Genomic DNA, 22,913 nt, shown 5'->3' with positions numbered 1-22,913 from the left:
TTACTGGATAACGAGCCCTCCCTTTGCCCTCTCTCCATCTGCAAACATTAGAATCACATAAAAAAAAAACTTCAGGCTGTATTTTATTTTTAAAACCCTGGAAAAGCGGTTACAACTGCGCAATAAAGACGCAATAACATGGATGGGGATTTTATTTTGATAGTTCCAAAGGGAAGCGGGCAGTTTAGACTTCTTTTTTCCCCATGCCCTGACAGTGGTGGGGAGCTGGATGAGGGAAGAGACGGAGAAGGTGGAGTGCAGGGTACAGCCAGCACATACATAGCGGGGTTTAGGGCTCTGATTCTTTTGGGCCAGGCGGCTGAGTTTAGCGGCGGTGTACCTCTTTACGAGGTAAACTGCTCTCTGGGACAGGACAGGTGTGCTAAAAGACCCGGAATGAAAGCGGAATAAAGGAGGTAGCGAATAGCTTTTTGTTTGTTTGTTTGTTTGTTTGGAGGAAAAAAAGAGAGACATTTGGGGACATCGCAAACGAGCCACCAAGGAGGAAACAGGCTCCGGGCCAGACGACCGGTTAGCACGGACACTGAGAGGCAAAAGAGGAGGAGGAGGAGGAATAAGGGGAGAAAGGCTGACAAGTGACACAGGAGAGGAGACCCATTATCACTAGGGTGAGTTCCTAATCAAAACATCCTATAGACGGGGCGTGTTTGCGCCTGAGCAGTTCAGTTATCCTGTGCACATGTCCGTCCGAAGCCCTGTTATAGTCCCTTTAACCCCAACCTCAGGCTGCCAGCAGCAGCCTAATTACCCAGAGCTCCAGCACACCCTCCGCTAACCCATCACATCCTGCTACAGTCTGGTTACACTGACGCTTTCCTCCCTGTTTCTTGTTTGGAGGGGGGGAGAGCGAAACATAGCCGTTTCGCATTATCATTATAATTTATTTTGCTCTTCAAATCCTAAAAAAAGGCACTGCTGAAATTGTCAATGAGAGCAGACTCTGCCACCGCCTCTGTGAACTCTCACAGTCAGCGCACAAACTTTGCGAAAAACTCGCAGGCATCATCTCCTCGGACTGCTGCTGTAGCCATGGTATTAGCTTAGTCATTACTGTGAGGTACAGGCACAACATTCAGTCAAATTTCCACGTCTGTGGGCGTGTGGGCTCCCGGCGCCACTGTGATGCAGAAGCTTTCCTTAATGGTGCGGAGGGTTTAAGGGTCATAAAATGCGGGCTGTCCGCCTTCATCTGGAGGGCCTCGGCCAGAGTGCAGCCGCCAGTGCGCATGAATACGGGGGGTACAGCGACGTTGCAGCCGACGGGCCGTGGCACGTCCTGTGAGCTCTAGGCCGCAGTACACTGCGGAGTGAGCACACAGACTTTTACCACCCGGGGTGTGACTTACCGAAACATTTTTTATTTTGCTTCACAACAAGCGGGTTTAATAAGTCACCCTACGGAGACGCCTCTTTGATTTACTTATGGATTTCAAATGCGAGAGGAGTAGTTTTAGACATTTGTACGCACAAAAAGATTTCCCAAAGTTAAAATGTTCGGATTCGTGAGTTAAACGTAAGAAATTGTGCGTAAATGATCAGTATTTCTTTATTCGGGTACGCATTTTGCACTTTGGGTCAACTTCCGTTGTTTAAATGCGCTATAGGCTCAAATAAAATAGACATGACAGTCAGCACAAAAAGATTCAGGCATTATTCATAATCATGTTTGAAGTATACCCCACCACACACACTCCAAAAAACAAACACACAAACAAAAAAAACCACAATTCACACAAACACTACAGACAGAAACAAACTATTGATCCTGTCATCCTTGTATCGATCTGACACCGATACCAGCACCGATACTTGGACCAGTCCGCCCGCTTCTAGCTGTTAGTGTTGGTAGGACCGGTTAAGCTGGTAAAGATTAAAACTGGATTTAGTTTTAGCTGAAATGCTAAGTACACACACCTCCTTACTCTCCTTTCTTTGGCCTCTGCAGCAGGCATGGCAGATGCAGAGCTGGATTTCCAGACTGGTGATGCTGGGGCATCCTCCACCTACCCCATGCAGTGTTCTGCCCTGCGCAAAAACGGCTTTGTTGTCCTGAAAGGCCGACCCTGCAAGATTGTTGAGATGTCCACCTCCAAGACTGGCAAGCACGGCCACGCCAAGGTCGGTAAATTCCTGATGTACAGAATTACACAGGGGATCTTCATGCCGGGACACATCTATCCGCAAAATAAGAATAATGACTGTAATAAAAAAAGGTCTTCTCCAATCTGGACACAGTATAAACGCAGTTCTGAAAGAAGTTTCATTGGAGCTTCAGCTGAGGGAGAATTAGCGACGAGAGTCGGTGAATTAGCACTGCGAGGTCACGGTCACTAATATTAATGCATATGAACTGACGCTTTCAGCCTGTTCAAAAACATTGTGCCTCATCAGGGTTGTAGCTTTCAACTCTTCAAGTACTTGGAAAATTACATGTACTAAACTTGGAAATATTATTTCTAGCAAATCATGCCTTTTAGAGGATAGCAGGTAGCTGAAGTGCTCTCTTTGCACGCCCATTAGAAAGGAGATTGTTCATCCTGTGTGTGTTTTTGTGCGCAGGTGCACTTGGTTGGCATCGACATATTCTCTGGTAAGAAGTATGAAGATATTTGTCCCTCCACTCACAACATGGACGTCCCCAACATCAAGAGAATGGATTACCAGGTGAGACACAGATGCTGCGGCTCCCATGCTGGTAGGAGTAATTCTGCAGCTCCCACAATGAAGTCGCTCAAAGCGACGTCTTTGATAAGACGTCTCTGTCACGCTGAGTTAACGTTCGTGTGACATTAGAAATCGAGCCTTTCCTTCTCCTCGCCTCTGTGAAAGCTTTGATTTGATCATTAGGAATGCGTTATTTGTCATCACCAGAAAATCAACGTCCCCGCCTTTGACAGCACAGCAATAACCACAAATATGCGTGTCGCTGTTTAATAAGCACAAGATTTTCTGATAGAATTTTTCCGGCTGCTCGAGGACAGTCGGCAGTTAGGTAGCAATTGCTTCCCGAGAAAAGGAGGAGGGAAGATTTGCAAGACGTGGACGCGGAGAAGGAAAGAGGAGATGCTGCCGTTAATGACGTCTTTTAATATCCTGTTAATCTTTCATGAGCGCACGGAAGGAAAACAGAACCCTGCGGCTTTGTTACGCAGCCGCGCATTTGAAAGCAAGAAGGCGCCGCATGGATGTATCGAAGAGAGAAGAGGCAGAATTTGCTGTAGTTGTTTCAGTTTCAGGGTTTCACTGATACAGTCGTGACCTCCCGGTGTCTAAAAATAGAACCAGGCCATCAATAATGTTAACAGTAACACTTTTGCTTTACCTGCTGTGACAAGCCAAAGTGTGGACTGGGGGAAAGACCCAGTTTAGAATAGGTGACTTTGAAATCCTCCAAAAATTAAAACCCGTTAAGCTCATTTCCACAAAAACATTTTAATTCTTGGATTCTGCTGTAGTAGCTTTGCATTCCTGAGAGTTTACATTAATCCCTTTTCATCTTATACCCTCCTACGGTGTCGTTTTAGTGCCTCTCTCATTTAAAAAATCTTCTTTTCTGATTGGCTGTGACTCGCAAACAGAAGGTTTGAAAAGCATGTGATCCAGTGGCTCACATGGATTACTTGTCCTTATATTGACCTCCTTACTTAAACTTTGGCCGTGTTTAATCTGGGTATCCACCTGCAACACAGGAAGTTTTCCCAGTACTCCCTGAAGTGCACCCTGTGATTCAATAGCTTGTAGAAACAGCTCGTCTGTACGATTTTATTAGTCTTTCACATCACTGCAGAGGAATTTTCTCTTCTATAAAACATTCCTTCAGTTCTTTCAGATTTGTGAGCCTCCAGTATTTCAGTCAAGTTTTGATGTGAACTTTGACCTAAGTTATTTTCTTTTTCACTCATTCTGTTGTAGATTTAAATGCTGAGGATCGTTGTTGTGCTGTATGACCCAGGTTAGCTGTAGCTGTCAGACGGATGTCCTCACGTTTGACTTTAGTGCTGACTATTGGCTAAATTTCCCAGGATGTGCACTCCTGAGACGGCTGTGGTTTTGTGTTACCACACACCTAAATGCTCTAAATCTGCAAATTGTGAAAACGTCTGCTTTTATAGAAGCTCTCAAACTTGCTGACGATCAGTTAATCAAGTGCATTTCATTATCAGCATCTGATGCTTGTTACCCTCTTAATTCCTTATGGAAGTAGTAAGAGTGCAGTGACGATTGCGCCGCTGGGCTACATAGTCCTGTGAAAACTTTCTTGCACAATGCACTGACTAATGTCTTGTATGCACTATGGCGCTATTTAGCATCTTTCAGGATGTTGTTGTGGTTCTGCAGCAGCAGCTTTACAGTTTCGGCTCAGTCTCTCCCAGTGCTCAGGATGGGCAGTCAATCAGCTTTTACTCGCACCCTGACTAGCTGTGGTTTGTTTAGTTCATTTATTTGTTCTGTGTTATTTTATCGGTGGTCAAAAAGACATTTGAGTTGTAATTTTAGATATTCAGTATCCAGCAGCCATGCTCAGCACCAGGTGAAGATGAATACAGGAGAGCATATATCAGAGTCAGGTGTTTCTCTATAGAGTCAAGGAAGAGGAAAATTATAGATAATGTAAAAGAAAAATAAACATTTGTCATGTTCTAATGATTCCTCAAATGTAGACTTAAACCTTCTTTTTTTTTTTACCTCAAACCCATCGCGTACCGATGGAAACTAGGTTACATCATATTTGTGCAGAGAGCAGAGAGAGTATCGAGTGCTGCCGCTGTTGATCAGATATGCTGGATTAAACCATGTTGTGTGCAGCAGTACACTCAAGCTTACAAACTAACAACAAAACTACAGTTAATTAATTAAGGAACAGAAAGATGAAGCTGATAAAGTCTCGCTGTGATTAAAGATCCTAATTCATTTAGAGTCTTCTGTCTCTTTTTTTCACTGTTTTTTTTGTTGTTGTCCTCTATCAGCTGATCGGGATCCAGGATGGCTACCTGTCCCTGCTCCAGGACAGTGGAGAGGTGAGAGAGGACCTGAAGATCCCAGAGGGAGACCTGGGAAAGGAGATAGAGAGCAAGCATGAAGCCGGAGAGGAGATCCTGGTGAGCACTGTTGCCTTTTTCTCCCGCGCCTGATACCGGACAGCTTCCACAGCTGCCTCGTTGCGAATTTAAATGATCGCACTTTACATAAGAACTTCTGCTCTTTCAGATCACCGTTCTAAATGCAATGGATGAAGAAGCTGCGATTGGCATCAAAGCCTTGGGGAAATAAGCCCATGCAGGTAAATGCAGAGCTGCGGCTGTGGCAGCACGCAGCTGTTCTCTTAACTCCTCCCGCAACCGCCGCCCTGACCCCAGCCTGCCTGAAGACAAGTGTGTGTGTGTGTGTCTGCGCTTGTGAGTGTGTCTCATGTAAAATTATGTATGTGCGTGAGTTCGGTCATTACACCACGCACCACCAGCATGTGCCATGCTAGTGCAATGTGTGTGTGAAGTCACGCACAGATGTTGTACATGAGTGGAGCAAGGGGAAGGCAACTCTGGACATCAAGACCCGAGGCTGAGGTTTGCTGTACAGATTTGGCCTTTGCTATTATTGAAAATAAATAAATATGACCTTATTTACAATTATTTACAATTACGAATATGCACTATACTGGAAATATCCATGTTTTTAAATATGAATGCGTGTTTTTGTGTATATACTTGTTTGGACTGGATATATTAGTGATGTCAGATGACAAAATGTTACAAATTCTGCAAATTTTTTTCAAATTTAATACTGTATAAGGTGGTGGTTGCACAGCAGGGTGACCTGGTGGATTTGCCTAACCCTTTAAAGAAACAGTTCACCCCCAAATCAAATATGTGTTTCCATCGGTAGTGCTGTTTATGAATCTAGACTGTTTAAGCATGAGTTGGCCAGTTTTGGAAATATCGTACAGTGGAACTAAATGCCCCATCCATGACACTGTGTTACGTCCCCTAACACACACCATTGATGGAAAGAAAAAAAAAAAGAACAGAAAAATCGTATTACCTTGCTGTGAGCAGTTTCGTGTAGGAACTATTTTGTTTCTCTCGAACTACAACCGTGCTGTGCAGAAGGACATGTGGCTGTACCTGAGGCGAGAGGCTCGAACTAATGGCCCCTTGTAAACACAGATCCTCCTGGCTTAGCTGTCAGAAGTTGCCCACTGCTAGCTTGTCATAGCAAGCTGTTGAGCTACAGGATACTGTTGGTTGACATATATCCTGGTAATAAATACCTTATGTTACCTAGGCAACTACAGCTTGTAAAATCTATAAAGCAATGCATGACTGGCAGGTTTCTTCTTGTGTTGATGCAGTTATTAATAATTGGCTAATAAGCTATCTCCATTCTTTCTTTCCTTGTCAACATTTTGACACACTGAGGACAAATTGAACTCCTGATTTCTCACTCAGTGGTTGATTTATTTTCCTGCTGAGCTAACAGATAAAACAATGAGGCAATTACATCACAGGGTTTTTAATGCTAACACTGGGACAGCACAAAAGCGGTGCTCGCAACTACAGGCTGACTGATTTATTGATATTATGGTGATATGCTGGTATTTTATCAGCCATTATTAGTTATATTGCTATCAGTAAAAGTAAAACAGAGATGGGAGAAACACTCTACAACCATGTTGCGAATGTTGATGCTGCAAAGTTTGTCCAGCAGAGGGCACTGTGGAACTCGCAAACACTCAATGTTTGGGATGCAGCATAGTACAAGCAGCTGATTCGAGCAGAGTTGGGCAAAGCGTAAACAAGTCAATAAACTTTAAAAAAAACAAACTACATTGATAAACTAAAAGCTACAAACACCACAACATGTTTCGTGTGTGTGAAATAAAAAATAAAAAAAATTGGTCGATATATTGAAATATCGGATTTTTAAAACACCAAGTATCGGTATCAGTTTTAACAGTCCAGCCAAGCGAAGTTCACCAATAAACAAGACAGAATGTACTTGTAGAGAAATGTAACTGATATAAAAGTGTTGATATTAAAATAAAATGAATAATAATTATCTGTGTGCGTGGGTAGACTTTGTGTAGCGGTGTCTACACGGCCACCTTGTAGCAAAAAACAAAGCAGACACTAAGCTTCACCGCAGTAATATGATCTGCATTCTTGCTTTGAAATAAGGGAACTCCATTCTTCGTGGAAACATCAGCATGTTGTCGTCACACCGTGATCAGGTTTGACTGCAAACACAGCATGCTTCGTGGGTCGCAGGATTCAAATGGAAACCTCAGAAAGAAAATAGTCCCTACATTAAACTGCTCACGTCGAGGCTTGCGGACTTTTTTTTTACTCACAGCCAGGTCATAATTTCTGTTCAGATACTTTACTTCTTGGTTATATAAATACATTATTTTGGCACTATGATCATCACATTCAGGTTATCTCTACAGCCAGGACTGGGCAACTCATGCCAGAACCATCTAGATGGCTAGAAAACACCACAAACCCGAGGAAAACATATACAAGTTTGTCAAACTTGTGTTTCACAGTAACACTATTAAGAGCATGTGTATCATTCTTATGTATAAATATAAATGAAAAGCTGAAAGTTAATATTGTAATATTTGATCAGTGTTTATCTTTTTTCCTGTGGGTTACACTTTATTTTACAGCCTGTTACTTCCTGTGTTTCTTTAAGAAGCAGCTCGCAGCCCTGTTGTAATTGTAACCTGTTTATGCACTTTCTTTCCTGTAATTCGCCTCCACACTGTGGGCTGTAGAATAAAGTCACTGTTATCTGTGCAATGTTTCCTCTGCAGAGGCCAGTTAAACCATCTCATTAAAGTACATCTCTAAGGACAGATATATATATATTTATTTTTCTTAAGCATCTTCCTTCCTGACTTCTCCTTTCCTTTCTTCTCATTCCTCCCTCCCTTCTTCCAATTCTGTTTCAGGGGTAATCGAGATGCACTGGACCTGGGGAAAGGAGGGGATATTGCCTCGTCAGTTATTCTCCCTCTTTGTTTTTCATACTCTCTCCCTCTCAGTTGTCTGTCCCTGCTTCAGGTTCAATTAGTTAATAAATCATTGGAAATGTCAAACAGTTAAAAAAAACAAAACATACTCCATGTACATACACGTGTCCAGGCGTAGTGGTAGGTCTCACAAAAGATGGAGGTGGTGTATGATTGAGTAGCTACTTACAAGCTGTTAAAGTCACGACTATTATTATTTGTCCCCAATTTATAAAGGGCTTCAACTCCACACCTGCATTGTTCTGTTGAGGCTTGCTGAGCGTGTACCATACAGGAGTAAATACATGCCTCGATTTTGTATTTCTGTATGTCACCATTTCAGCACTGGGCCCCTACAAGCCCCGCCCCCTCCTGCCGTCATATCATCATTAGTTTGGGTTTTTACCGACACGGCACACCAAGGTTCAGCGTGTTTTTGTCTAAAAGTTTAAAGAGACGTGTCAAAGAGAGACAAGAAACCAATCCTCTTCAAGGAGAAATTCTTTTTTCTTTTTTAAAGTCCGCTGGCCAAAACGTTTCGCTTCACTGTTTGGAGTATTATTTGTCGTACTCTCAAACTGTGAGCAGTGATTCGGAGGCGGACGAGTCGTGGCGGTTTGGTGTCCTTACTTTGTGTTCATGCAGCCAGTCCAAACTGTGCAGAATGTCTTCTTGGCCAAAACAAATAAAGACGACACAAACTGCTGGCTGTTGCTTATTGTTTATTTAACAACATTTAAGCAAAAGCTTAAAAAATTTAAACCAGACCTAAACCTGATTGAAGCTGTGAGGGATGATGGGAAAAACTTAAGGCAGAAAATGGCTCTCTTACTTTCTGGTAACACATTGAAACAATCTTTCAGTTAATCTGTAGTAGTGTTCATCAATGTGTGTGTTTGTGTGTGTGAGAGAGAGACAAATCAGAAACATCAATTAAATCCAAATACTGTACACGTTCTCTTCCACTTCCTGCTACTCGATAGTGAGCAAAGGAACTCCAGACACACTGGACACGCCCCTGGTGTCACTGTGGATATGAAGGACCGGCTCTGGACCGCGTAGTCTGGCTTTTATCAGTGTTACTAACAGTTAAACGCACATAAGCACCTCGATGATGGCTTCACAGTGCAAGTAAAATAACAACATTAATTGAAGTAAAATATGAGTCTGAAGCTCAGAGCACATATGTTGAAGAGCTGCTTAGTAGCTTATTAACAACATTAAAACAAAGCTAAAAAAAAAAAAACAACTATACAAGGAATAAAACAGATCATAAGGCATAATCCAACCTACTTACAAAAAAAGAAAAAAAAAGAAAGCTATTTAAGCGCCAACAGGATCGGCAGAATCTTGAGTGGACTTCTGAAATCTGAGCACCGGTGAGTTTGATCATCTACTTGCCGTGGTGGTAAAACCTCTGCCCGCTTTGGCTGTGGGGCAGGAAGCTATGACGGGGAGTGCTCTGGGGAGAGCTCTGAAACGGAGCCTGGGGAAGGAAAGAGGAACCATGATCACAAGACAGACAAGAAGCAGAACATTAATGAACATAAACACACTGTAGCAGCTCAGACTTTACTTATACTGAATATATTTACAAGAATTACAAGCAATATACAAGTTACTTGACCACATAACACAGAATTAAAAACAAATGGTGTGTGTGTTTTGAGGGTTCACCTTTGCAGTAGGGATCTGGACCGCCATCGATGATGTGGGCAGCAGACCTGGGGTGGAAGGATGCATGGCTGGGGGGTGCATGGGCCTCAAACCACTCTGACATGACGGAAGGAAAACTGTGGTCAGCTAATGGATAACGTCTATTATTTAGATGATCACATATCACAGAGTTTATTTTTGTGTTTGTCTAATATTCCAGCAACATCTGCTGTTTCTGCTTCGCAGCATCTAAAGCTGAAACGGTCTTACTGCGTCAGTAAAGCCCGACTGTTGGTTAGCATGTTCCAGCTGCTTCTGCAGGGGTATTCCTGCTCCAGGGATGTATCCTGCAGAAGATGGTCAGGTTACTTTACAACTCCTCTGAATTTTATGTAGATCGTGGAATTAGACATAGGTATAATTTACAGCAGTGAAACCCACCTTGCTGGGAGGTGAAGTGAACAGGGTAACCAGCCTGCTGGTGAGGGAGGTACTGCATTGCTTGAAATGCAGATGCGCCTGTGGGGAAAAAGGCAAAGTCATTACAATCAATACATCTCACTGTGATCTGATTGTTTTAATGATCAATCAGCGGGTTTCTGACATTACTGACGCCACGGCAGCATCTAAATAGCATGCCGCCAACTCCACGGTGCATCCACACTTGAAAAATACAAGCTTAAAGAAAAATGACTTCGCACTCAGTGGGGGATTTTATTTTTCGGCTGAAATCAGGGCGCTTTGATCAAACGAAAGCTGTCGGCTGGACTGTCAGTTTTGCGCTTAGACTGTTTGAGAGGAGAGTTTCAAACTGTGCGAGAAATGATTTCATAGTTGATTTGTATAAACACGATGTACACGTCTATGTCAATGAAAATCAGCAAAGACTGGCGGCACCTGTGGGCTGAGATGGGCTCAGCCTACTAAAACATGCATCTTGCTCATCAAAAGCATTTCTCTTTACGCCAATGAACACATATTAAAATACCAGCACTGTTTCTAACTTCTGATTGGTTGGACAGTCGTCCCTTTCTTTTCAAATTCAAACATCCACAGGGCTCTGACGCAGGCCCAGAATGAAGCTTGATCACTCAGACCACACACAGACACACACATACATGATCCACTGCTTACCTGAGGTCACACACTCACACACATAATGTTCTCTGAACCATATATGGACTCAAACAATTACATATATTAGTTTAACTTGAGCTATATTTATGTGTATCACGCTTATTACTGTCAAGACTCTGATAAGGATATCGCCTTAAAACTACTAGAATGCCTTCCTTAGCCTTTGAATAGAGGCTATGCCCTCCGTCTCGACTGCCCAACTATATTTCAAGAAGCCCAGCCTGACACAGCAGCCTACAACCGGCTCAGATTGATTTCTATGTCAACTCCTGAAATCCAAGACGGAGGAATCGCACACATGATGCTGATAGTTCATTTCTTTGTGTGTTCACTGTGCCACTAGAGAACATTGTTTGAACATTAAAGGACAAAATGACCTCTTACACAATTACAACTAGTGTATAACGCATGTTTGTGTTTGTGTACTGTGATGCACATCACCATCCATCAATCCATCTGTGTTTATTATTATTTTTTTGTAATCATTTTTGACCTGGTGCCCTATGGCACTGCATGTTATTTAACTCCCTCGTTTCCTGTTTCTTCCTGTCTTATACAGTTTTTTTTTATCGTGTATATGATAAAATATGTAAGTCATGTCACTGTGACACATTACCCAAATGTTTACTGTACCACTGTACACACTGACAGCAAAGAAATCTTATCTCATCTTACCTCTGATCTGAGAGCTGCTTGCGAAACTGACTGGCACTGAGGGTCCAGGGGCGTAGCTGGAAGGATGCTGAGCCTGAGCCACTCCGTAGGGCTCATGGACCCCCTGACCTCCGCTGAACTGGCCGTGCTCTGCGGAGCCTGAGCTGAAGCCAGGCGTCTGATAATGACGTGCCTAAAAGAGGACGACGTGCACATGTAAACACTGTAAGAAGCATATTATATAGATTGTATTATATTTTATAAATTCTTTAACTGGAACACTCCTTTTACTCACAGGGAGGACAGCAGCTGGGAACAGCTGTTTGCTCCTTTCTCCGAGCAGTGGGCCAGGTCTGCTGTGGCTGACTGGATTGCCTGAAGGAGAGAAAAGGAGAATGTCACTATATGAAAAACAATGACGACTCTGGCAACGCGCAGAACCTGGAACTTTTCTCACCTTGAATGCCGAGGAGGTGCTGTCCTGGGTGCATGGGCAGACTCTGCTGGTAGCTCGCTGATGTCAAAGTTGTAATATCACTAAAGAGGGAGACCAAAAAGCTTAACCGACAATTAACAATCCTTTGACAAAACAACAAACTAAGTGAAGTATATATATATATATATATATATACCTCTGCTCTTTTCTTCGTCTTTTCTCCTCTTCGTGGAGAACTTTCTTGAGCTGTAAAAAGAGCTGATGTTTCTCTTCTTGTAGTCCCTGAAGTTTTTCCCCCATCTTCATCACCTGATGTTTATTTGAGGAAATCATGGTGTAAGAACACACAGACTTTGTTTTGTATAAAGCTGGGAGCACAGACTAGCTGAAATGTCACATTTCAAACCTGTTCTTTCGTTTCCTCCAAGGACATCCTCTCCTCTATCTCTTTTGTCCTCTTCCTCTCTTCCTCTTCCTTCATCTTCTGCTCCATCATTTTGTCCACCTCTTCCTCCTCTGAAAAAAGTTTATTTATTAAGGTGAGTATAGTGTAGCTACTTTTTTTTGATTGCCTTTTACATCTATGACCAAAGAATAGGTTGCAGGCAGACAGCTATAACATATACACTCAGCAGGCAATTTTTTGGGTACATTTTGCTATTATAGGGTTGAACCCCTTTATTCTTTTAAAACTGTCTTAATTCTTCACTGGACATATTCAACGATGTGCTGTAAACGTTCCTCAGAAATGGTCCATGTTAACATGGTACATCACACACCTGCTGCACATTCATGATGTGAATCTCTTGTTCCACCGCATCCCAAGGTGCTCTATTAAATTAAGATCTGGTGACTGTGGATGTAGTTTAACTACAGTGAACTCACTGTCATGTTCAAGAAATCAGTTTCAATTTGATTTGAGGTTTGAGACATGCAAACACACATGTTCATGAACAATACAAGAAAATCGCTTCAGTTTCCTCGCTCAAGATCAAAGTGAAACTAAAGGAGAACTGATAAGCCCTCAGGAAAAGAGAAGAACGGTTTGCTGAGAATATGAATGACCTTACACTTCTCCCACCGCAAAGGATTCTGGGAAGTAGCTAGCCGGTCGTCACGGCAAAGCTACGAGAGCGTCTCTCAGCATGGGCCCGAAAAAAGTTCTGTCAGCCGAGGAAGGAGACGATATTAAGAAGTCGCTGGAGTTTATGACAGAGGAGATTTCTACTGTCAAACTGCAGCAGAAAGCCATCCTGGACCTGGTCGAGGAAGTTAAGGCTCTCCGCATCCAGAACGCCGAGAAGGATCGGCGGCTGGCGTACCTGGAGAACAGAGTGGCGGATTTGGAGCAGTACACCCGGATGAACGATGTTATCATCACGGGGCTTCGCATCAAACCCCGGTCATACGCCCGGGCGGTCGCCACTGACAATGTAGGAGGGCCAGGAGAGGAAGATGTCAACTCCACGGAGCATCAAGTGGTTACCTTTCTACGGTCCAAAGGTGTGGAAGTGGATTATAACAACATTGAGGCTTGCCACCCTCTACCCCGAAAAAATGAAAGTGACAAACCAGCCATCATTGTGAGATTTGCAAACAGAAAACAGCACTGTTAAAACAAGGAAGGAAACTGAAAGGATCCGATGTCTTCATGAACGAACATCTGATAAAAAGAAATGCGGACATTGCCAGGAAAGCACGTTACTTGAAGAAACAGGGAAAAATTCAAAATACATGGACCACCAACTGCAAAGTATTCATTAAACTCAATGGAACACCGGAACAAGCCAAAGTGTTGGTCATCAGAAATATGGAAGAGCTGGACAAATACTGAGGTCAACTTACTCTGGAGGTATGAATACACATGTGACGTGACACACAACACAACACATGGCACAGTCCAAAAGAACTTCATCTGCATCCGGCAACAATATCAACATGACTCATTGGAATTCTCTTTATGATAATCTGGAACTGAGAACATTTCGATACACAGACCATAATGTTCTAGACTTAGAAAAGGATATAGACCCGGAAAATAATTTCTTCTACAACATCAGCTGTAACTGCTGCTACTTCACTGATGAACAGTTTAAGCACACCATCAACACGGAAAATAAATTATCAATAATCCATTTTAATAGCAGAAGTCTGTATGCCAACTTCAACAATATAAAGGAATATCTAAATGAGTTGACAAATCCATTTGGAATTATTGCCATTTCTGAAACATGGATCAATGCGGAGAAAGGAATGGACTTTGGACTGGAGGGATATGAAGTGAATTTTGTAAATAGAAGGAACAAGAGTGGAGGGGGAGTAGCTGTGTATGTGGATAAAAACCTAAACTACAAGGTGGTAGAAAGTATGACAACTGTAATTGATAATTTACTAGAATGTATAACAATTGAAATTTATAAGGAAAAAGAAAAAAATGTAATAATTAGCTGTGTATATATAGAACACCTGGCTCTAGTATTCAAGTATTTAATGACTTCATAGAGGAAATATTCTCTAAAACAAATCAAAAAGTTATGTTTATCTGTGGTGATTTTAATATTGACCTGTTGAATCCAAAAAAGCATAAAATGACCGACGAATTCCTAAACACTATGTACAGTTTGAGTTTACATCCTAAAATAACCAGGCCTAGCAGAATTACACCACATTGTGCCACCTTACTTGACAATATTTTCACTAACAATATAGAAAACAACATTGTGAGCGGAATATTAATTAATGACATCAGTGATCACCTACCAGTTTTTGCAGTTTATGACACTAATTATAAGAAAAATCAGCATGAAGAACAACTGAGATACAGACGTGTAAGGACAGAAGAAACTATGACTGCATTTAAGAACGATCTATTAAATCAGGACTGGGACAAGGTGTACAAAGAAGCTGATATTGATATTGCATATGGCATATTTTTAAGAATATTCATGGAGTTGTACGATAAAAACTGTCCAACAATAAAATACAACAGAAAGCACAAATATTCAGATAGACCATGGCTCACTAAGGGTTTACAAAATGCATGTAAAAAGAAAAATACACTCTATAGGGAATACCTAAAACAAAGAACAAAAGAAGCTGAAAATAAATATAAAAAATACAAAAATAAGTTGACCAATATTATACGTGTATGTAGAAAGGAGTATTATAGTAAAATATTGAACAACAATAAACATAATATGAAAGGAATATGGGATGTTTTAAACGGTATCATTAAAAATAATTCTGGACAACAAAGTTATCCACAATACTTTATCGATAATGGCAATATTATGGAAAACACTGCTGATAAGGTCAACAGCTTTAATCATTATTTTGTAAATATTGGACCAAAACTGGCAGAACAAATTCCTGAGTCACTGCCATCAGTAGAATGTAGTGAAAACCTGATTGATAGGAACCCTAACTCAATGTTCCTCACATCAGTGGAGGAAAAAGAAATAATTGACATTGTACACATGTGTAAATATAAAACATCTACTGATTGTAATGATATTGACATGAAAATCGTCAAGAAGGTCATTGAAGGAATTGTAGGACCTCTAACATATATTTGCAACTTATCATTTCAGACGGGAAAAGTGCCAAACAAAATGAAAATAGCTAAAGTTGTGCCGCTGTATAAAACCGGGGATAGACACCACTTCACAAATTACAGGCCTGTTTCTTTACTACCACAATTCTCCAAAATCCTAGAAAACCTGTTTAATAAACGATTAGACAAATTCTTAGATAAATATAAATTACTCTCTGACAGTCAATATGGATTCAGATCAAAAAGATCAACATCTCTGGCATTAATCGAATCAATTGAGGAGATTACGAATGCTATAGATCAGAAACAGTATGCAGCTGGAGTATTTCTGGATCTCAAGAAAGCATTCGACACAATCAATCATGACATATTAATTAATAAACTGGAACGGTATGGGATTAGGGGGGTTGTACTGCAATGGGTGAAAAATTATTTAAGTGACCGGAAACAATTTGTGAAGCTGGGTGTCCATTCCTCATCATGCTTGGACATTGCTTGTGGTGTTCCACAAGGCTCTGTACTGGGTCCAAAATTATTTATTATTTATATAAATGATATTTGTAAGGCATCTGATATATTAAAATTAGTATTATTTGCAGATGACACAAATATTTTTTGTTCTGGGGGGAATCTAAAGGAGCTGCTGGATACAATTACTTCAGAAATGTGCAAAATTAAAAAATGGTTTAACAGGAACAAACTATCGCTAAATCTAAGTAAAACTAAAATTATCTTATTTGGGAATTCCCTTAGAAATGCACAAGTGCAGATTCATGTAGATGGTGTGGAAATTGAAAGAGTACTTGAACATAAGTTTCTTGGTGTGATTATAGATGATAAATTAAACTGGAAGTCTCATATAAATCATATACATAACAAAATTTCAAGAAGTGTCTCAATCTTGAGTAAAGTAAAACACATTCTGGACCACAAATCACTCCACATTCTCTATTGTTCCCTGATTGCACCGTATTTGAATTACTGTGCAGAGGTTTGGGGCAATACTTACAAATGTTCGCTATCATCAATCTTTATATTACAAAAAAGGGCCATAAGGATAATCCATAAAACTGGTTACAGAGATCAAAGAAATCCACTATTCTTAAAATCAAAAATTCTAAAATTCACAGATCTGGTTCATTTTCTCACAGCACAAATTATATATAAAGCAATAAATAACCTGCTTCCTGACAATATTCTAAAAATGTTTTCTAAAAGGGAACGGGGATACAATTTGAGGGGGGAATTAAATTTAAAACATCCTCGTATCCGTACAACATTAAAAAGTTTTTGCATCTCTGTGTGTGGAGTGAAGCTGTGGAACAGACTAAGTAAAGATATGAAGCAATGTCCAAGCATGGCGCAGTTTAAAAAGCGGTTTAAGGATATGGTTTTTACAGGGTACAGGGAAAAGGTAGAGATTTGATAGGGTGTTCTTGTCTAATATTTTCATGTGTGTGCACATGCACGGGTTTGTTGGTATGGGTATATGTATATATATATGTATATGTATATATGTGTATATGTATATATGTATATATGTGTTTGTATGTATGTGTATATATATTAAATATATATAAAATTGTAGGTTGTGTATCCTTCAGGTGTTAATGGGGTTATTGAAAATGTGTATATGTGCGTATGTGTGTATATACGTAGGTATGGATAGATAGAAACATATATGTGTATATATTTAAAAAAATAAAATAAAATAAAAATTACACATAACATATAATGTAATTACAAGGAGGTATTTCTGTAGTCTATTGATACTAGATAGTGGAAAAGGGGTGGGATTAAATAAGCTTATGCTTCTTCCTGCTCCTTTTTGAACATGGACGTTATTTGGAGTTGTGGTTGCTCGTTTTCCTTTTGTTTGCTTTGTTCATTTGTCTCTTTTAATTCTATTTTTTTTTTATACTTTTTCAACATGTTCAAAATAAAGATTCAATCAATCAATCAATCAATACTCAGGCTGACGACTCTGATTTTGTACTAAGAGGTCCACCGTGTGCAAAGAGAAAAATCACCATATTATTGCACCATTGATACAAAGCAGGATGGAATCATACTCTTATGCCGTTTACACCTAAAGGTGAGCCTACCATCTGAATATTGCAGTAGAAACTGACACTCGTCAGATCAGCAAATGTCTGGGGGGGTTTTGTCAGTCTTCTGTTGCAAAATGTTGGTGAGCCTGTGCAAACTGTAGCTTCAGTTTCCTGTTCTTAGCTGATAGGAGCAGTGCCCTGTGCTGCTTTAACCCATCTGCTTCATGGTTTGACGTGTTGTCCATTCAGTGGCACCTTGGTTGTAAAATTGTTTTAGCAAAGTCATTTAAATCACATTTTTTCCTCATTCTGATGCTCAATTTGAACTTCAGTGGGTCGTCTTGACCATGTCGATATGGTAAATGCACTGGATGATTATAAATTTGTGCCTAACAAACCAGCAGGTGAGTGTATTATTACACAAAAAAATCACAATCATGGATGGATAGATTATTCGAAGAATATATGCATAAACATAGGACTTGAATCTAAATGAGGCAGGCAGATCTTAGTCAAATTTTACAGAATTACAAAGAATGAACATGAAAAGTTAATTTGTTTTATTGACTAAATGCTAAAAACAATTCATACTCTGGTTGGCTGATATTTAATTGTGACCAGGAGTATTACCTATCCAAACACAGCTCAGCGTCTTAACAGTGCTTGCTTATTTCTACAAGGATCCTTAAAGGTGTCAGATGTGACACACTAGGGATAAAATACTTTTTAAAGCGCATACACACATACACACACACAAAATGAGAAAGCACCTTGTCTCTTGCGCTCTCTTTCCCTCATTATGTGTTTGTGGAGAGCTCTGGCCATCGCGTTGGACAGCTTGGGTCTCTCAAGCAGGGCGGGCATTGTGACAGGCAGTGGAGGGGCCAGCTGGTGTGGGTCAAAATGTCAGTAATGAATCGACAAGGTCAGAGGAAATATTTAGAGTTCATTAAACTACATCAAAGTGTGCATCTACGCTCACTCAAACAAGTGTAACAACCACAGGCCTCGCTAGCTAGCCGATATCGGCCTAAGTTAGCATAGATAGCTGTACCTCCGAATACATGACGATATTTAGAGTAAAATGCACCAACAGAAAACATAGTAATTTAATATAACAAGTGATGTAGCTTACATGTGTAAACCCCTAACAAAAATAACATATTTAAACTTAACCGGGGGAAAACGCTAGCTAGCGAGGCTAGCTGCAGAGCACTTTACTGAGTTACGTATTTTATCCTACATGGTCTACTTTGAATTCAGTGCTGATAAAAGTGTAAAAAGCTTACTTTTATTTCGTTGTGAGTCTTTTAATAAGAATCTAACCGTCTGGCGGTTTTTTAGCTTGATAGCACTCGAGCGGTTAAAACAGATAAAAATCAAAACGTCTCCCACAAAACATAAACAGACGGAGCGATTTCCAGACCGGTGATGCTGTTGCATTTCCGGTTCAAAGAAGGCGGTCACGCTTCGAAGTGCACTTTGGGAGTTGTAGTTTGGAAGTGCAATGCGGCGACTCTCACGTCGACGTCAGCAAAATGAAACTTCCAAGCAGTTTTGTGTATGTCGTGTTTTTATTTCTTGATGCTTATACAGTTTTATAGTTCAAATATTTGATTTCCTATCAAGGGAAAGATTTAGGAAACACCAAAGCCTCCTTGTGCCGAATGTGGGCTAACCAATTTGATTTCATTGGCAAAACATGAGTAATTTCCTCATTACTTACAACAGTAAATTACATGTTCCGCTTTATTTTTCCCCAGTCTGAAATATGTTTTAATACTTTCATTACATACTACCTATTTTGTTATTTGCTACTTACACAGAACTATTTAACTATTAGATCAGTCAAAGTACTTTCTAACTGCAAGTCTCATTCATCCACTTTTCTTTTCATAAATGCACTGAGGTCAAGTTGGGATTTAGTATCTTGGCTAAACATACTTTGACTTGTAGGCTAGAGAAGCCAGGGATCAAACTACCAACTCTCTGATTAGTAGAAAACCTATCCTACCAACTAAGCCACATCAGAGCTTCCTTCCCAACGTTTATTTTTTGTATGCCAGTCTACTTTTGTAACACTTAAAGAAAGCAGGTGGAGGAAAAAAATAGATGTTGGAGTCAAATGTCTTTCTTGCATATATCAAAAATTATAAACATACACGTGGACATGCATGACTTTGCAAGTCAGATTATCAGTGCAGCAACAGAAGCTGATATGATAAAGCAACCCACGCAACCAGAAGAAAAATGAACTAAATCACAGGTTCATGTTTTTGTATGTTGTGCAAACTGTAACTCCCTTGAAGCGCACAGCATCAAATTAACCAGTGTAATGTTTCATTACATTGAAAGCCACAACTCACATGGCTAAAAAAATTAAAAAAATAAAAGTGTAATTACTTGTTACCCTGTAGCAAAGGGACAAAAAAGACAAACAGCAGGTAGTTTTTCCATCACATTTTATTATGTATGGTCATGAATAGAGAGAAAGAGCCAGTTACGCAGCTGTATACAGAGTTCAATTGTAATTTTTCTTCTTACAAAAAAAAAAAAAACAAACTTAAAAAATAGAAGAAAAAAATTGCACTCAGCTTTACACAATCCTTAGAAAGTAAGCCATCTAAAAATTAACAACAATAACAACAATAATCATTAGCAGTCAACATAATAGTCTTACCACTGAAAGCAGAGGATGATTATTTAGTCTGAATTCTATTATACTCCTTGCAAAGGTCCAATGCAGAGTAGCAAGCTAAATTCTCCTTGACATGCTTTTAAATAAATTTTGTCACTTTAGTTTGTTTTTTCCTAGTGAAAGAGTTCTTTCCCTTTCATTTCTCAGCCTAAGCTCAAGCTAACAAAACTGAACAAAAAAAAAACCCCCCAAAAAACATTTGCGTTCATTCTAAATAACACCCAATTTAAATCCTTTCTCCCTTAAACCCGGAGTAGCTATAGTAAAGGCCTATTTCTAGTATTATTTCATTAATCTCTCTCATTGTTTTTAAGTAAAGTACGATCGGTTTTGACACTAGAAATTGAACTGGCCATGAGACCACTTAGTTACTGTTGAAAAGAAAAGCGGGAGACAAATACAATTCAGACTGCAGAGTAATAAAGACAGAACTGGATGCGAGAGGGGTAATGCATGGGTGGTGAAAGTGCATTTGACATATTCACTCTGGGAACTGTAGGCTGCTGAGCTGGATTTAATATTTAAATGAATGAATGGATGTGGAGGTCTCAGAAAGGTGGGTAGTGGTTGAAGTGGGATCAGATTTCCCTTTGGCTGTCCCCATACACACTCTCATCACTGTAGGCAATGTAGAGGAAAAAGTCCTCTTCATGATGCTCCTGATGGGAGGGGAAAAAAGAAAAAAAACATGTTAGCGCAATATCAATAATGTAGGGAGAGGCTAAGGAGGAACAACCAAAGGCAACATGCTGGTTAAGCCATAATGTGAGAGCATGTGAGTGAGCAGGAAGCTTAACAGGACTCTTGCCTGGTACAACAATCCCATGGTAGCTGAGGTGGGTGGAATGACGTTGTTTACAAAGAAGAAGAGCGCATCCTCAGCTCGCAAGTGGATTCTTTTCCGGATGAGGAAGTAAAACTGACCCACTGATGAAAGAGAGAATATGTAATAGTAGAAATTTAACATGTGACATTACAACTCTAAAATAGAAGTCAACAACTTTTTATACTCCAAGGCAATGTTTACCCGTCAGGTCAGAGGGGACAAGGTACTTCTTCTTGTCCAGATCTCCTATTCTGGCTTTGGGTGCTTTCTCCACAATTACCTAAAGGTTAGAAAAAAAAAAGAAAGAAAAAAGAAAAAGAAAAAAAACAAAAAAAACAAAAAAAAACAGGTGTACAACATGTTTTTATTACAAAGGCTGCAATATGGTGTTCGCTTCATTGTCTCAGAAAAGGGATCTGAGAGTGTACCAAACTGTCAGTCAAGCGAGGCCAGGCACATCAAACCCAGACGAAGTGTTTAATATAACACAGATTATATTTCACAAAAGTATTTCAGTGTTAGAAAGAACCTGGTATATTTACACCCCGGCTATCAGACGTGCGGTTTAATTTTTGAACGCCTTCCCTACTAAACCTTTTTAAGTCTCTCTCCAGTCTAAAAATAGGACCGGTAAAATATCACTTGCCCACACGGTAAACACTGACTGCACAATTAATCAGCGTCCCCCCCCCCCCCCTTTTTTTTTTTTTTTTAAATGAATTAGCACCTGATGTGCATTTTTTGTCAGTACCATTTTATGATGGTGAATGATAGTTTTAATTCAAATGATCATACAAAACACGACATCTGTGAATGTTCTCTGGGTCTTTGGGAAGTTATAATGGACTGTTTTCACCATTTAGTGACCAAATAAGTATTCAATTAATAGAGAAAATAAGCAGTGGTTAATTGACTACGATAGTTAATTGTTTGTTGTAGCAACAGAACAAGTTTACGGTAAACTACGATTGAAGGACTGTAAAACGAAAGCTTAAAAGTGATCATGATTGAAAGGAAAGTGTATTTCGTCATACTTTACAGGAAAAACCCGAAATCCCCACATTAAATCAACTGATAGTTGTGACACAGACGGCCTCGATAGGCCAGACTAACTGGGGAAAGCCTTTATGATTTATCTGCAAGGAGCTGGGCGACGTAAACAACCCCGTTTTGTTGACAGCATCTATTTTAAGGCGCTCTACTGCGTTTCAACATCCAGCTACAGACCACTAAAAGAGTCTGTGCACACCTGCATGTCTTCACCGTAACCACCGTCACAGTCATAACCACCATTATTTGGCCACCAATGATGATTCACGGAAGAATAACACGGAGATCACCTGCTGGCCTGCTCACAGCGGCCGAAATTCCTACTTAACCTCTGCCGTTGTTAGCTACCATGTGTGGCGGTTACAACGTGGCAGTAAACAAACTAAGCAATATATTGTGTGGGTAAAATCTCTCTGCAATATCACATTTAGATTTTAAGATTAAATTAGTAATAAAAATAAAACAGTGAGCATAACGAAATTAGCCTGACAGCAGTATAACAGCAAGGCAACCTAGCTAGCTGTCAAGGTGCTAACGTTAGCTACTTACTGGCACCCTGTCCGGATACTTCTTTCTTATTTTCTCGCCTTCGGACCGCCTCTTCTCAAAGGGATGCTCTTCTTTGTACTGAAACTTCATCTTTAAAAGAGATGACAGACAACAAGTCGGTCACTCCGCGGTGGTACGGGTTGCTTAAGAACTGACTCGAATCGCGGACACACAAACACAAACGATGCTAGCTAGCCTTAGCCTCGCCACAGCTGTTTTCCTAGTGCGACTGCAGCGGAGGGATACAATAACAACATGACGTAGAGGAAAT

General features: G+C 40.3%; 3 protein-coding genes across 5 annotated transcripts; 1 reads left to right on the top strand and 2 right to left on the bottom strand.

Annotated features, from left to right (window-relative positions):
• Window positions 1–210: 210 nt before the first annotated feature.
• On the top strand, window positions 211–8,736 carry LOC113018708 (eukaryotic translation initiation factor 5A-1). Of its 2 annotated transcripts, none has more exons than XM_026162030.2 (6): window positions 211–629; window positions 1,970–2,139; window positions 2,581–2,685; window positions 4,989–5,120; window positions 5,230–5,302; window positions 7,973–8,736. In XM_026162030.2, the coding sequence occupies exons 2-5, from the start codon at window positions 1,972–1,974 to the stop codon at window positions 5,290–5,292; spliced, it is 468 nt and encodes a 155-aa protein (XP_026017815.1). In that variant the 5' UTR covers window positions 211–629; window positions 1,970–1,971; the 3' UTR covers window positions 5,293–5,302; window positions 7,973–8,736. The 2 variants fall into 2 exon arrangements, with proteins under 2 accessions (XP_026017815.1, XP_026017814.1); XM_026162029.2 differs by having other exon boundaries at window positions 1,967–2,139.
• A 1-nt stretch (window position 8,737) lies between these two features.
• On the bottom strand, window positions 8,738–18,978 carry gps2 (G protein pathway suppressor 2). 2 transcript variants are annotated; one of them, XM_026162027.2, is made up of 11 exons: window positions 18,809–18,978; window positions 18,290–18,407; window positions 12,322–12,431; window positions 12,112–12,224; window positions 11,937–12,037; window positions 11,775–11,854; window positions 11,501–11,672; window positions 10,130–10,207; window positions 9,959–10,035; window positions 9,710–9,805; window positions 8,738–9,518 (listed from the first exon to the last, which is right to left on the bottom strand). In XM_026162027.2, exons 2-11 carry the CDS (start codon window positions 18,381–18,383, stop codon window positions 9,426–9,428), a joined length of 1,014 nt encoding a protein of 337 aa, XP_026017812.2. In that variant the 5' UTR covers window positions 18,384–18,407; window positions 18,809–18,978; the 3' UTR covers window positions 8,738–9,425. The 2 variants fall into 2 exon arrangements, with proteins under 2 accessions (XP_026017812.2, XP_026017813.2); XM_026162028.2 differs by having other exon boundaries at window positions 11,937–12,016.
• Window positions 18,979–19,966: 988 nt separating this feature from the next.
• Window positions 19,967–22,913, bottom strand: gabarapb (GABA(A) receptor-associated protein b). Its single transcript, XM_026162025.2, has 4 exons — window positions 22,643–22,913; window positions 21,245–21,323; window positions 21,026–21,144; window positions 19,967–20,876 (listed from the first exon to the last, which is right to left on the bottom strand). Exons 1-4 carry the CDS (start codon window positions 22,730–22,732, stop codon window positions 20,796–20,798), a joined length of 369 nt encoding a protein of 122 aa, XP_026017810.1. The 5' UTR covers window positions 22,733–22,913; the 3' UTR covers window positions 19,967–20,795.

Source organism: Astatotilapia calliptera, chromosome 3 (genome assembly GCF_964374335.1).
Source record: "Astatotilapia calliptera chromosome 3, fAstCal68.1, whole genome shotgun sequence".
Taxonomy (NCBI): Eukaryota; Metazoa; Chordata; class Actinopteri; order Cichliformes; family Cichlidae; genus Astatotilapia; species Astatotilapia calliptera.
The sequence above is the reverse complement of the archived record's forward strand: the minus strand, read 5'-3'. Positions and strand labels throughout refer to the sequence as shown.